The sequence below is a fragment of the Lissotriton helveticus genome, chromosome 7 (assembly GCF_964261635.1).
Source record: "Lissotriton helveticus chromosome 7, aLisHel1.1, whole genome shotgun sequence".
In the NCBI taxonomy this organism is placed as follows: Eukaryota; Metazoa; Chordata; class Amphibia; order Caudata; family Salamandridae; genus Lissotriton; species Lissotriton helveticus.
In genome coordinates this window covers 1715025734-1715041999 of record NC_136068.1, presented here as the reverse complement: position 1 = coordinate 1715041999, position 16266 = coordinate 1715025734, and the positions used below count along the sequence as shown (strand labels likewise).

The 16266-nt window shown below is 46.9% G+C and overlaps 1 protein-coding gene across 3 annotated transcripts in view; it reads left to right on the top strand.

The window, feature by feature from the left end:
- Positions 1–14057, top strand: part of KMT2B (lysine methyltransferase 2B) — a 1130837-nt gene extending 1116780 nt beyond the window's left edge. For all 3 annotated transcript variants that reach the window (XM_078655415.1, XM_078655416.1, XM_078655414.1), the window contains exons 35-36: positions 10601–10730; positions 11384–14057. In XM_078655415.1, coding sequence (XP_078511541.1) covers positions 10601–10730; positions 11384–11659 — 406 coding nt within the window. In that variant the 3' untranslated portion in view covers positions 11660–14057. The remainder of the gene's footprint in view (positions 1–10600; positions 10731–11383) is intronic.
- The last annotated feature ends 2209 nt before the right edge of the window (positions 14058–16266 follow it).

Here is a 16266-nt window from a genome sequence, read left to right as displayed (position 1 = left end):
AAGTGGTCAAAGACCTGTCCGGTGAGGCTGGAGCCCGGGCCTACCAGGATGCCCACTTTGTCTGCGTGTCTGGAAATAAACCTCTTTGCAGGCCAGTCCGTATCTGAAAGAGGGCGAGTTGGTTCGAGCTGCTTCGGTTTTGGGAGGGTGGGGTGCGAATCAATGAGAAGACCTCATTTAATACAATGTAATCATTGGCGCAGCAAAGGTGTCGGGACCCTAATTCAGCAATAAAGACTGCTGAGACACCCCCACCCCTTGCTGTGCGGTGGGGCTCACACTTCTAGGCCCCGGTGCTACTGCACTACTGATCGACAACCACCTGGATCTCATATACGTAAGAGGAGACGTCTTGCTTCCTCATGCCGGAGCGCCCACAGTTAGTCGAGCATTCTCACCTTGAGATTGTACGGCACGCCCTCAAAGAACATGTGAGTTTCAGCACAAAAGTCAGCAAACTGGTCCGCCAGGTGTGGGACATGTGGGTGCTTGCACTCCCGCTCATGCACAACACACCAAATCAGATGGAGTTTATGGGAACAGCCTCGCTGCCACCTTGGAGGTGAACTAGCGCCATCAAAATAAAACAGACGCCCTCGCCCCCCCTTCTGAGGCCCGTTTTTAATCGCCATACATAGACTGAATTATATAAACTGTCATTGTTCACCAGCACGATTTTTGATCATTCGCTACCATAAATCACATGTTGCTTTCGATCCTGTTCCTATTGTTGCCCTTTCCATACCTGCCATCACTTTACTACTATTCCCAGTATCTCTAACAGGTCTCTTTCTCACCGCACTGGGAATATGCTCTGCCCCTCTTCTGTACTTCCATCCCTGGGCCCATCTCTTCTCGCACCCCTCTCTTCATCTACATAATTTCTTCAGGAGAATCCTGGGGGGCCCCTTGCAGGCTGTCCGTTGTCAACCACTGGAGAAGGGCAATTCTGACGCTCTAGAGCCTGGACACAATACACCAGGCGATGCCTCGCCCACGACTACATCTGTGGTGCCAAGGGCTACGTGGATGCCTGGCTTTTTAGCCAACAGCATGTTGCATTCTGGAACTTGTAGTGTCAGTCGTTCGATTAGCATTACTTTGCCGCTCAACAATAGCTAAAAACCAGTGACTGGCTAAAAGTGTAGGTGGGGGGGTGCATTTTGCAGCTGTGACGAGGCACCCCACTGTTAACTCTTCCCCCGATGTGTGGCACCAGGACAGTTTAAACTAATTTCATTGATTGTCATAAAACCTGGCAAGGAATGATCGGGATTGCTTGTTAAATGAAGAGTGCTGTCCCTTAGTTTCATAAGGGAAACCTGTGACAGCCATCCAGACGTAGGCGGGCTCACCAGGTAAGAATGTTAATGGTTAGCACCCTGGTGTAGAGTACTGGGTGAATGCAAGGAAGGATCGCTTCTGAGTGACCCCAGGAACTGAACCAGTGGTCTGGTGGAGGATGTAAAAGGCATGAGGTGTAATCAAGGCTACGCAGCCTTGGTATTCATCACCCGACGTCTGATGGCGCAGGCTGTGCGATACTGAGCATAACTTTGAGCCCCGGTACTTATTCTTTTACAAATTAAGCACGAGGCATGTACCTGGGCCGATAACCGTAGTCATGATAACGAGGGCCTCGGTGAGTCTTAAAAGCAGTTTCTGGTCCTTCTAGACCATGGGTACTCGTAAACATTTGCCATGGGGCCACAAAGTATGGTATGCGTTGTGACGGAGGGCCGCACTGTGGCGGTAAGGGGTCCTGGGTGGGTCAGGGATTATGTAAGGAGATTTAAAATTGTTAAATATACAGGCAAGCATTTATTTGCAGGTTAACTAAAGTTAAGTGGTGTAGGACACCACAGTAGTTACTTCATTTAACCAGCAAATAAATGCTTGCCTGCTAATTTAACATTTTTTTCTTAATATTAGTGCTCCGCAAGTAAAGAGTAGCTTGTGCCAATGTACGGGGGAGGCGTGTGCTGCACGTAAAGGTCAGGAGGGCTGCTAGCGGTCCCGGACCGTACTTTGAATATCACTAGTCTTGACTAAACCTCCACACTTGCAAAGCATTGTGGGATCCTTCTTGGAACTCTATCACAGCACCTCAAAGCCAGGGCCTTCCCAGAGAAAGCTATCTATTCCCTAAACAGGCAAACAAGATTGGGTGGGTGGGGCTTGGTGGGTGCACTGGCGGCCAGACAAACATTTAAAACAAGCATTGGCATAGCCAATCGGTCTTGCTTTTGGGACCTTATAAGTGTTTCGTTATCCAGCACAATATCATTAGTGCAACAACATCAAGGGTTGCATGGCTAAACACTTATAAGGTCCCAAAGTGAGACCTATTGGCTATGCCCATGCTTGTTCTATAAATAGTGTTCACCCATTAAATCCGACATTTTCTTTGGAGGAGTCTGTGCCAAATTAACAAGCAGTGATTTGTAACTTTTTGTGACACGAGAGCCAAAGAAAAGGCACTTTTGCCTCAGTGTATAGTTTGACTACCTCCGAGTGTTTCACGTAGATTTAATGGAGAAACCCACGTGGGAAAAGAGCCCCATTAACGCCCGGTTCACCACGGGCACCGTTGTTGTTCTGCCTCCGGGTACCGGGCGGCATGGTCCACCAAGATCTGGATGTACCAGTTGTCCATGGCTGTCTGGGGATCCAGTGGCTCCACAATGTCCATCCCAACCCTTTTGAAAGGGGTTCCAACAACTGGAAAAGGTTGGAGAGAAGCCATACACTTCCTCCCACTCTTGCCATTTGCCTGGCAAGTTTGGCAAGACCTGCAATGTCTATCTAACTGCTTTCAAATTTGGGGCCAAAATAAGTGGGTGACAAGCCTGTCAAAGCCAGACCCAGTAGGAAGGTCCTGAAGTGCTTGGATACCACTAGCACACGGGCTGACCCAGGCCCAGCTACCTTAGGCTCGCTGTACAGGAGATAATTCTCCCAGCATATCCAGTGTGATCCTTACTGATCACCAGCTGCCTGATTTGCAGCCTGCTGCCACAAACCCTCCAGAAAAGGGCACTCTTTCTACTCCCTGCAAAATTCTTCCCTGGTGGGACTCCCTTCTTGCTGCCAATGGGTCAGCTAAGATAAGTCCCCCCAGTTTAGCTACCCGCTCCCCTGTAGATACCGGGGCGTTCTCTCTCAACCTCCCCCCCCCCCTCCACACATAGGGTCAGCCTCCTCCCAGACAGGGAACCTCAGGGGCGGGTTTCCCGTGCCCCCTACCCTTTCTCATGACCGGAACCTGGGCTACTGTTTCAGGCTCCAGATCCTTCTGATGACCTTTTTCTGCCCACCATTGACCGAGTGGTCAAGCATGCCCACTCTGTATTTTTTAGTATTAGCAGGCACTTGGTTTCCTGAGACCATCTCACTGTCCTCTAGTGAGACATAGGTCATTTCTGCAGGATCCCTACCCTCTTGTGGGCACCCCTCCTTCCCAAGCACAACACTAGCCAACACATTTGTCTGCCCTCCGGTGGGTGGCTGTGCCCTCTTGGGACATTAGGGGTCCCCCTTCAAGTGACAGGTTGTGGTGCAGGCGAAGGAGCTGGTTAGCAGGAGCTGGCGTCGGTCGGTCCAGACTCCTCTGTATGACGAGGAGGTGCATTGTGAATCTTACGAGCACTGCCCCCAGTCATGATGCGGTTGCAGGTGTCGAAGGACGCAGGCATTGACGGCGTCAGTAAGACCAGGGCGGCGAGGCGGAGTGCAGTGCCCACAGGTCACCCTGCAAGCAGGAGCTCGATGGCGTTGGTTGTCTTCAGTGAGACCAGGGTTGCTTTGCGAGATGTGGCGGTGCCTTCTGCAGTGCGTTCAGGACACTGAGCCAGAGACGCAATGGGTTGCTTTTCCCTTCTCTGTGGCAACTGAAACAGCAGTTCCAGAAGCAGCACCCAGAGGTTGGTGAAGTCTTTGCAGTTGCTGAAACTTCACAACAGGAGGCAAGCTCTACTTCAAGCCCTTGGAGATACTCAGCACAAGTAAAGAAAGTTCAGTCCAGTCCTTTCAACGCCCAAAGCAGAAGCAGCAGCTGCAGGCCAACTCAACAAACCAACTACACAGCAATGGGCAGTACTCCTCCTGGCATCTGTTCCAGCTCTGCTTCTTGGCAGGTTCCTTGATTCTGGCGAGTTCTAAAGTTCTGTGGTCTGGGCCCCAATATTTATACTCAACATTCCTTTGTTCTCTCAGGCAGAGTGTGTCTGTGCTTACTCCAAACCAGTTTTGTCCTCACTGGCCCAGCTTCCCTGCAGGAGGTGGAGACATCTTTGTCCAAGGCAGGCCAGGCCTATTCAGGTGCGAGGTAAATTTAGCCCACCACTCTAAATGCAGACCCGGCATAATCTGGTGCTAGTGAAAACCCATCCCACTACTCTGAATGCAGTCCAGGTCTAGTCAGCCCCAGCCTGACTCATTCAGGAAAGGTAGGCCACACATCAACCACCCTCCCCTCCCACTGATTGTCTGAGAGAATGCACATCCTCAGCCCCTGTCACTCCAAAGTCAGACAGTCAATATACAAACAAGCAGAGGTACATAGGATGGCTAAGCAAGAAAATACCTACTTTCCAACACGGGTAGTTTCAAATACAGATCATAAAAATCATATTGACTAAAAGATGTATTCTTACATTCTGAGTCCAGGCATACTAAACTCCATCTTTCTATCTTGTCTGAAGGGAAAGTTATACTTGTAAGATGTTGTAAGTAACCTCCCATTCTACCCTATCGGGCAGATAGCCTTGCAGTGGTAAAAAACGAAGAACATTAATTCACCTCCAGGGCATGTCGCACACCAGTACATGTCCTACCTTTAACATACACAGCACCCTTACCACAGGGGTACCCTGGGCCTACCTTACGGGTGACTTACATGTAAGAAAAGGGAAGATTAGGGCCCGACAAGTGGACCCTGGGCCTACCTTAGGGGTGACTTGCATGTAAGAAAAGGGAAGATTAGGGCCTGGCAAGTGGGTGCACTTGCCTGGTTAACATGGCAGTTACAAACTGCGTGCAGACACTGCAGTTCAGGTCTGAGATCCCTTTTCAGGGCTGCTTGGGTGGGTGGCACAATCAGTGCTAAAGGTCCACTAGCAGTATTTGATTTACAGGCCCTGGCGCACTCAGTGCACTTTACGAGAGACTTACTAGTAAACCAAATATGCCAATCCTGGAAACACCAATCCATAACACAATTTATAACAGGAGCACTTGCACTTTAACACTGAACAGCAGTGAAAAAGTGCACGGAGACATAAAACCAGCAAAAACAGAGTCAAAACTGGGAGGTCAGAAAGCAAAAAGCCAAGGGAAAAACGCCAAAAGATGCTATGTCTAACAGATGGAATGTTTGATTTAACCTCAGCCACTGGTAATCACCCCTTGGCTGCATTCTAATCCATAGTTATTTTGTACACCATACCACCTCAGTTTGGACCCAGCTATATTGTTATTAGTCTTTACCATGCTCCAATAGGAACAGTCCAGACAAAATTGTCAAGCCAGTTTTTGGTTTGGTGTACTTTTTGTTGCCATAAGTGAGACGGGGATGCCCAGATGTCGACCCCTTGCACAGTGTCTCAATGGAACCAAGCTGTAGCCGTCTGATGAGCCCATAACTAAGGAGAAGCCGGTCCTGGATTGCTTGTGTTCCAGTTCAGGGAGGACTTGGCAGTTCAGGCTAGATTGTTCCGATTGGAGGATGGTCAAGACTGAATTGCATATAGCTGGGTCCAAACAGAGGTGACATGTTGTGCAAAATAATGATAGACTGCTATGCAGCCCAAGTAATTACCAGAGGGTGACATTAATTCAAGTGTTCCATCGTCTTTATACACCTTTAAAGATAAGCTTGCTATAATCCAGCTTGGGGAAGGAGCACAGGGCTGGTTATATGTGAACATGTGCGCATTTGTGCAGACTGCGTGTGAGACTACAGTTGTGTGCAGCCTGGTAGCTGAACATGCATAACCTGCCTCTGGCCGTTTTAAACTGCAAATTCAACCTGTCAAAATAACCCCTTTTGGCAGGCTCACCCATATGAAGCCCTATTGCCCATAAAGGCAGAATGCATGATATTTAAATGTTGGACATGTAGAAATTAATGTTGAATATGCCCTTGCAGTGAAATATCCCCAAAAACGGATTTTCACTGAAGCAAGGCTGGCTGCTGCCAAAGGGAATCATTGGGCTACATTGTTACATTTATCAGATGCTAAAGTCGGATTGGTAGCAGCTAGAGTAAAACTTTGTCCACTCATTTTAATTGTAATAAAAAATTCTATTTATTAGTAAAGTTGAATTATAGATTATTTTGTAAATACCACTTGTACAAATGTGTCATTTCCCTTTCTCATGTTTCTCGGGCTTTTATGTGAGGGGCCAGATGCCTGGGCTAGAGATGGCTTTCCCACTAGAAAATATGCATTGGGGCCAGACAGTTGACTAAGAGGTGCAGGTGTAGAGAGGGAGTCGGTCCTCCTAACAGAATGGCCGGGGAAGAGATATGCCTTGCCATGTCCTGTTTACACTTCAAAGGGATCGGCTCCAATGCACAGAAAGGAACCTGACACCAGCCGTGCCCCTGCTTCGATTTCACTAGCCACGCTGGAGCCCACTGGAAAAAACCTCTGTTATAATAGTCACTGCTTTGGGGTTGGGAGTAGCCCATACTTTCACGTAAAGACTTGTTTTCTATATTCCTCTCTCAAGTGATTTAGAAAATGACCCATAAGTCTCCTGGGCCATTGAATGTACGGGAGATGTGCATGCTTTTCAAAGCATGCATAGAGCTGTGGCTTTCTCTAAAGCTTGGGAGTACAGGGACCCCTATGTGTTGGTTCTATGGCTATATTTTATTTGGCCTGAAAAGTGCGAATACAAACTCCGATACACGTTATATTGATTTTTAATGCTTTTGTTTAGAGTATGTTGCCAACAATGATTTTTTGTAAACATTGCTTAGAATGGTGATGCTTAACATGTGATTATTGGTCTGATAATGTGAGGACCCTCTTGACAAAGCCAATATGCTGCCTTATATTTCAATGTGGTGATCCCTTGACACAGCCAGTAGGCTTGCCTTATGTACTGATGTGGTGACTCCTGACAAAGCCGGAAGGCCTCCTTTATTAGGTTTTGCCTGGCGATCCTCTGCGTGATCCCTTGACACAGCCAGTAGGCTTGCCTTATGTACTGATGTGGTGACTCCTGACAAAGCCGGAAGGCCTCCTTTATTAGGTTTCGCCTGGCGATCCGCTGCGCAGCAGCGTTCGCGCAGGCGAACTCTTTTGAGAACAGTGTATGTGGCTTTGTCCGGCCTCTCTGTTCCATTGGCGAGCTCCATAAATGGAGGCTAGCCATTGGAAGAGAGAGGCGTCCGTCATTGTCCGAGGCAATTCGTGGGCGTTCCGCAGATTCTTTCCTTCTCCGCAACGTCATGAAGACGTGGCCACTGTGGGCGTGTACTTTTTTTTACACCGATGTTTGTCTTCATTATTAACTTTGTCCCTGTCCCGCGTGGCTGTATCCTGACCACCTTCCCGCTGTCCGTCCCCCCTCCCGCTATCCTTGTCTTTGTTCCCGCCTACCCCCCCCCCTCGCAGATCACTTTTCCAGCTCTTCCAGGCCCCTCGTTGTTTCTTGATGACAACGCTTCCCTTAGGTGTCCGCCGGAGGGGAAGGGGGGATCATGCAGCTCCTCCGGCGGCTGTGCGGGCCTCTGGGCCGGAGTGGCGGGAGGTCGCCAACAGAGAGGAGTTGCCGCATCAGAGCGTCGGTAGAGCACGGCGGTGACCGGGGACTTCTGTGGTGAGTGCAGCAGTGCGGAGCTCGCTTGCACCCGATCCTCTGCCCACCCCCCTCTCCTACCGGCACCCCACGGCCGTATAATTACTTCTGTTGACGTATATTGTGCTCCGAGGTTGCCTGGGCATTCACCCCGTGATTACATAACCCCGTTTCCTGGCTGTTGAACCTTCACTGGCATTCAACACTGTTAATCTGTTTTGTCTCTTGTCTGACCCCTTCAACTGCCAGCTTGCTGATTTCAACACGTTTAAATCCCGGTCCCTTCCATTCTTGCTTTGAGGATTTGCTGCTCTGTGGCGGAGCTCGCTTGCACCCGATCCTCTGCACCTGCCCCCTCCTCCCCCCCCCCCTCTCCTGCCGGCACCCCACGGCCGTATAATTGCTTCTGTTGACGTATATTGTGCTCCGAGGTTGCCTGGGCATTCACCCCGTGATTACATAACCCCGTTTCCTGGCTGTTGAACCTTCACTGGCATTCAACACGGTTAATCTGTTTTGTCTCTTGTCTGACCCCTTCAACTGCCAGCTCGCTGATTTCAACACGTTTGAATCCCGGTTCCTTCCATTCTTGCTTTGAGCATTCGCTGCTCTGTGGCAGTCTCTGGCTGCCTCTCCCCTCCCCCTTTAATAAATCTTGTTATCTCATTTTTCACTCTGCTTGGATGAAATGTCACCTCTAAACCAATTATCCTTTGCTAAAATAGCCCTTTGCCCTTGTTTTAGATTTGATTAGCATCTGCTTATCTCACAATTGCTTGAAGCGAGTGCGAGGAAGCTGCACTGAGATGCAATAAAGCAAATTCAAAATGCTAGGGTAATAACAAGCATGCTTCCTGCAGACGCGCCAGGATCAATCCTACTAGTTGGCACTCTGATATTACAAAAACAAGAACCTGCCGTTTGCTGAAGACTCCGGTTTCTGCGCCTGTCATTCACACTCAGAGCTGCAGGGATGGTGCAGTTCTGAGACTGTTCTCTGTGTGATCAAAGAATGCCAACAAGACATCAAAAACCTCCTTTTCATACAGTGTACAAAACCACAAAAAAGGCTGTATTGCACGCTGCAGACAATTTAAAGGAAAGCAAAGGGCAGCCAAGCAGGCACTAAAGCAAAATTTACAAGCCTGTAATAAATATTGCATGAACTAAAATGTTCAGTCTCATCACCTCCAGTCCAGGAGAAAAGACTGCACATGACTGAGCATGAGCACAGCTGGGCTGATGGTTCCCACAATCCGGGAGCACGTCTTTCAAATGCTATATGATGTCACTGTACTATTTCATTCTTAACAGTAGTAGTACACATAGCTGCCAAGATTGAATTTTATTGGTGTGATGGAGTGGTCTCAGTGTGTGTGTGTGTGGGGCTCTGTGTGTGTGTGTGGGGATCTCTGGGTGTGTGTGTGTGGGGGGCTCTCTGGGTGTGTGTGTGTGGGGGGCTCTCTGGGTGTGTGTGTGTGGGGGGCTCTCTGGGTGTGTGTGTGTGTGGGGGGCTCTCTGGGTGTGTGTGTGTGTGGGGGGCTCTCTGTGGTGTGTGTGGGGGGGCTCTCTGTGCGTGTGTGTGGGGGGCTCTCTGTGCGCGTGTGTGGGGGGCTCTCTGTGCGCGTGTGTGGGGGGCTCTCTGTGCGCGTGTGTGGGGGGCTCTCTGTGCGCGTGTGTGGGGGGCTCTCTGTGCGTGTGTGTGGGGGGCTCTCTGTGCGTGTGTGTGGGGGGGGGTCTGTATGTGTGTGGGGGGGCGCTGTTTGTGTGTGGGGGGGGGCGCTGTGTGTGTGGGGGGGGGGCGCTGTGTGTGTGTGGCTCTGTGTGGGGGGGCTCTCTGTGTGTGAGTCTCTGTGTGTGAGTCTCTGTGTGTGAGTCTGTGTGTGTGGGTGCAAATGCAATAGGTCTCGCATTTGCAAGAGATTAAGCTATTGGCATTGTAAATGACAATGCCATTTATTTATCTGTTTTCAAAACCAACACATCAATAAAAATGTTGTCATTTACAATGCCAATAGCTCTAACTTTGGCAAAAGCGAAACCGTTGCATTGTAAATGCTTGTTTATATTGACACCCCCTATATTGTGGAGATCTGGGATAGGTGTGGGGGGTGTATTGTGATTGTGAGGCTCTTGACCCATTAGGGCTCCAATTTGATTTTAGAATACCACCAAAGGTATTTCCTATCTACCTTATGTTTGTAAATTAATGCCTAGTATTTAAGGTTTTGTATGCGCCGTGTGTGGGTGCACATGCGCGCAGGGCATGTGTGTGTGTGTGTGTGTGTGTGTGTGTGTGTGTGTGCGTGCACGCAGCAGGGCGTGTGTGAAATATATGTACTTTTCCTTTTTCAAAGAAGAAGCACTGATTTAAAAATGCATTGAGTGTAATTGCAGGCAAGTGAATGGTGATTACTAGCCCACATCACCTCCCCTTAGTGTAGGCCTTGGGCTGCTATTCTTCGGTACCCTGAGAGTCATTTGCTACTATGGTGAACTTTGGTCCACAGTGGTCTCCTCACTGGGAACTATTAATTCTGCAAGCTTTGCATCCAGCACAATGAATAACTCAATTTCTTACAAGTCTGAAATGAACCCTCCAGTATTACTTTGACAAAATCATGCAAAAACTGAAGCGCTGATCTTTGTCATAACTTAAATAGGTGTTCCTTGGGCTTCATGTAGGTGCTGACTATTTGTTCCAGATTCACTCAGTTGAAATTTGTCCTTTTCATCTATGCTGCTTCCTTCTCTGCATATTCTTTACTAACATGCTGTGTTCTTGCAGATCTGCAATCCACGGGCGTGGCCTTTTCTGCAAACGCAATATTGATGCAGGAGAGATGGTGATAGAGTATTCTGGCATTGTGATTCGCTCTGTGCTGACAGACAAGCGGGAGAAATTCTATGACAGCAAGGTATGTTTAGAGCGGCATTGGTCCCAAAATATCTTTACAAAAACCTTGTATGTGTGTGTTGCGAAGCAGCCGCTCCATTGCCTTGTAAGCTGAGTGCTATTTGTGCTGAGGATGAAAGAGACAACATGCCAACTGCAAGAAAAAACATTTCTCATTTCTCGAAAGTCCACCAAATTATTTTTTTTAAACTGAGTGTGGTACATTACTCCATGTAATGTTTATGGGTCTAATTTGCCTTTTAGCAGGGGTGAGAACAACTGTGTGGGGATGGGTAGGTGTGGTGGTAAAGATTGTGCGCTAGAGTCTGATGGGGAGATATGGGTAGGTGGAGTTTATGTGCCCAAACGTGCTTTTGTTCCTACTAACAGCAGTCTGTAGCACGTCTGATGTCACTCACAAGGACAGTCAAATAATTGACCTTTTCTTGGGTTGGCATAAACTGCCTTAGAGTGTGGGGACTTGGAGCAGTGAGTAAAGAACAGCGGAAAGACCCCTGTCAGTTACTTAAAAACTAATAATTTGAAAAACATTTTTTTTTCACATCATTTTTGTATCCCACTTCTGCAGCCTTCCTCAGAAGTTCATACGTTAGCAGCATTGTAAATTCACTATGTTCTGTGCCTGTTTTAAATGTTTTTTATTTGTTTCTCTAGGGTATTGGCTGTTACATGTTCCGTATTGATGACTTTGATGTAGTTGATGCTACCATGCATGGCAATGCAGCACGGTTCATCAACCACTCCTGTGAACCAAATTGCTATTCCCGAGTCATCCATGTGGAGGGACAGAAGCACATAGTCATCTTTGCCCTGCGCAAGATCTATCGTGGGGAAGAACTGACTTATGACTACAAGTTCCCCATCGAGGACCCCAGCAACAAACTGCCATGCAACTGTGGAGCCAAAAAGTGTAGACGTTTTCTGAACTGATATCTGTGCGGGAGGTGAGCAGGAATCTCCTCCTGAGCTGTAACTCCAGTACCATTGCAAGCCTCAGACTACACTGAAGTGTCTTCCTAGGCAGCATTCTGGAAGCAAAGCTCCAGCGCCCTCGCAAGCAGCACTTTGGAGGCCGCATTAACGCCAGTGCAAGAAGCACCTCAGAAACTTGGTTAGATTCTCATTGCCACTCATGCTTTAAGGATTGTTTTGGCATGCTGTAAGTGAGTGTCTGAGATAGGTCTAGTGTCAGCAAAGAGCAACTCAGCTGAGATTCCATCAGCACTTTGGAGCCTGGTGTAAGAATGTTGGTCTCAAGCCAGAATTGTGCATTTGCAATTCATCAAAACGCCTTGAAGGCGCAATCCACTTCCATCACAAACAGCGCAATGGAAAGAGATCCATCTATTTTCATTTAACTCCGCACTTCTGTGAAGAGGTTTCAGTACTTTTGGTGCATGAATCTATCGCCATCAGACAAAAACAATATTCTGTTGCCTCACACATGTGAATCAGCACTTCTGTAGCAGGCACATGGGATTCCGGTAGCTTGATGCCTGTACAGTTACATTTCAAGCAACACACTGGCACTCAGAGCTAAGTCTCAGAATGTCTTCCCTGGTTCAGAACCCAGGTAACTGGAATTGTTTGCAAGAAACCAGTCTTCTTTCTTATTGTGCACTCTGTTTTATCTTTTCCCTTTCATTCCCTTGTCTTCATTCACACTATCTCTTCTGATTGTGCTGAACCTTTGGTTTACTATTGCTCTTTTTAATATTTTCCATTTGTGGCAAGCAGGCATGGTCTCTTGCTCTTCTCCGTTTGTGAGATATATCTTCTTGGTGGATCTTATTCCCAGCACAAGCTGTTTCCATGTTCCTTAATATACTCTCTCATTGACCTTTTCTTATCACAGTCCGTGGCTCTGAGTATATGGTTCCTTGTTCACTTTGTTTCATGTTGCTCATGCAGACTCCAAGGTTTGTGTTTTTATTTGTAGCAGGAAGGCTTTCTATCCCAATGTCTTTGGGTCTGCTAATCATTGGTGATGAAGGTTACCTTGCCCTCCATGTATGTAGCACTAATGTTCTCATTCCAGCAAGTCTGTCACTGAGAGTCCTCTTTAAAATCTGTCGCACCCCATCTTTGCTTACATAGGTCTACCACCTCTTTTGTATTGTGCTTAACCATTTTCTGTGGTGCTCAGTTTCTGTTCGCCCAAGATCGCTGGCTCTTTTTCTGAGCGATTGGACCACTGATGATCTAGGCTGGGTAAAATCTGAACTCGTCTTGTGTATGCTGAAACACGTTTGTTGATGACCGAGGACAGATTGCTATGATAGTCTACATAATTGGGCCCAAACAGGCTAAACAAAACTGTATTGAGAACTGGGCAATGTAGGCTTCTGAGCTGAAGGTGGCTATGAGAGGCAGCTATCCCATAGCCTACCTTGATAGTCACCTCTGTCATAAGTGAAATAAAAGTCTGAGTTGTCTCATCCGGATGCACTCCAGAACCCTCAACTCCAGGAGTGACTAGTTGCTCACCTACTAGCCTTTTTCAAGCAATTCCTGAGAACCGTACAAATATACTGCAGTATCATTGTGAAACAAGTACGTCTACACTGTATCTTGCTTCTAAATCTCCCTTTCTCAATGACACACAGGTTGTGTACTTGTGAGTTTCTCTTCTCAATATTCTGCGATCATGCATTTTTTTCTCCAGTCCATGGATGTTGCTGCTTTCCATTTACACCTTTTAGCTGCTCCTTCTGCTCTTTGCACCCCAACCCTAGGGCTTTGAGACAATCTACCACTGAAGCACCATATTGTTAAAGGACATGTTAGTGTTTTGGGGTATGGTGGGGTGGCTGAGTTTGCATTCTCCTTAATGGAGGATGGTGCTGGTTTTAGGAAAGGCACCTCAAGCCTTTCCTCTCTCCCCTTTTGATGAGCAACTTAGGTAGATGGTGGAAGTGTTTGGTAGAGGTATCCGCTCGTCTCCATTACCTGAACTCCATTTTGTACTTTGCAGTGCATCGTACAGAAAGGGCCACACTCTCCATCCCCTTGACTGGTGCTCTAGAACCTAACAAGCCTTTGCGTGTTCCCAGAATCAAGAAAATGGCCTCCGAAAAAGGGGACATCATCACCACCATATTTTATCCTTTTTTTTGTATATTATTTTCTAAATTTGACGTATTTCTCAGCTATAACTGTGTTTGAAAATACTAAACGGAAGAGGACAGCTGTAAATATTTGTACAAACATTTCTAAGCCAGTTTATTTCCTATGCACTTTTCTATTTAAAGAATCCGAGAATAAAAGATGTTGAGATGTTTTGACCTTGTTCGTATAATTTTAAATAAAGCGAATTTTGACAAAAGAATGAAGATAGTCTTGCACGTGTTTCATAATGGCAGGTCCCCTGGTTCTCATGTAGCAGCTGTTCCTGTGCTCCTATGTGCATGCTTCATGCTATTTGTACTTTGTCCTCTGTAATGCCGTTCTGAGAGGAGTGGCCTGTGCTGGCAACACTTAAAACAACTAGGATAGTGAGATCCTTGCAGATGTTAGAACTTCTTGATCATAGGGTCACTTGCCTCTGATGTGTAAAAGTAGGACATACTGGTTACTCTGAATAACAAACTTTTTTTTAAACATTAAGTAATCATCCATCAGTGGATACATTGCACAATAAGTGGAAAACACAAACATGCGTTCCTAAACTACATATATGCATTAAACATTTACCCTGATTACAATTACCCTTCATTTAAAATTTGATAGAATTTTTAAATTTTTTTATTTCTTTATTGAGTTTTAAGCATAGGGTACAATACTTAAGAGACAAACATTACCACTTAACAATGTCTACAATGCAGGATGACCATTCATGCAGCATCAAAGTATCCTGAGCATTGTGTATGAACTGACCAAAGCCCCACTTACGTGACCATCTTAAGTAGAAAGAAAATATAACAAGCCACTTCAGCACTCCTATTTAGGTTCAATTAGTATGTAACATAGAAAATCATCGGGCTATATTCAGAGTCCAAACCCATTGTACTATCTAGCATTGGTCCATAATCATAGTTTATATAGTGTCCAATATTTGTACAACTCCAAATTCAGAGATCCAAGCCAGGTTGTATTCCTCCAAAGATTCTTTTATTAAATATCAATAGTTTATAATAACTTCACAGCTCACACCGCCGACACGTGTTTCGTCTCACAGAGACTTTTTCAAGGCAAAAAAGAGATATTATGGACGACTGTTTTCAAGCAACCACGATATTGCGGCGAGATTGTATCACCCAGAAGTGTCTCCTCAATTATGGTAGGGGGTAGGTTAAGAAAACCTTCCTTCCTATCAGTATAAGTTTGGCTAAATGTCAGTTCTTCTAATATTCAATAAAGTTGCTGTTGGCGCAAAAAATCAAAGTTCAGTATATGGAGTATATTCTGTGCCTAACCGCCAGTGTCACTCAAAATGTATGTGCCATTATTTGTTGTGCACTAAAACAGAGCTTGGCGGGAAGTCTCTCCTGGTAGTTAAAACGAATTTGTGGTGAACAAGACCATGATGAGTCTCTAGCGAGTCGATTGTCAGCCGACTCCGTAACCGTTGCCAAAACGCCAAACGCCTTAAGTGTTGCGTTCCTGACACAATTAAGGGGCATATTATCAAGAAACGGCTTTTAAATTATCGCCGCTTTAGCGGCAGGAGACTGCCGCTAAAGCGGCGATAATGGGCTTGATAATATGCCCCTGAAAATTCCTATAGAAACCCATGTTCACACCAGAACATGGGCTTCTATGGAAATTCACCAGGGCATATTATCATGCCCATTATAGCTGCTTTAGCAGCAGTTTCCTGCCGCTAAAGCTGCGATAATTTTAAAGTCGTTACTTGATAATATGCCCCTAGGGTCCTTATGAGTCAAAACTCATACCATGCGTGATCCCCGTCAACCATCCGGTCAAGGCTCTTTATCTGCGTCATCGGTGGCAGCTTGCTCCAGGAGGTATGTCTGGAGGGGAGACCATTACATGGGCCGGAGGAGCACGGCATAAGTGTGCAATTGTTCCTGGCAATATATAAGGTCATTCAGCCAGTCTTTGAATTTGGGCGCCCTCCCGCTGCCCCATCTGTAGGCGACTCGTCTCTCAGCTAGCAAGAGTGCCAGGGAGATGTATCTCCACACTAAAGCGGTCAATGCTTCGGTGTAGCCTAAGAGCATGACCAGGGGGTTGTCAGGAATGTGCAGTCTGGTCATCTGATCAAGCGCAACCAACACCTCCGACCAATAGCATCGGATAAAAGGGCAATCCCAAGCTAGGTGTCTGAAATGTTCTCCCTCACGCCCACATCGGTCATAGCGGTCTGTGTCGCGAAGACGCATCAAGTGCGTGGGGGTATAATAGAGACGTATGTATTTGTAGTGAATGAAGCGCAGCCTGCTGCTGGCAGATATTTTCCCGGTCTTTTGGCAGTAGAAGGACCACTGATCGTCAGTGAGGGGGGAGCAGAGTTCTTCCTCCCAGCGGGACCTAGCCGAAGGAGGGTTTTGTGTACAGTCTCTTTGGGTAGTGAG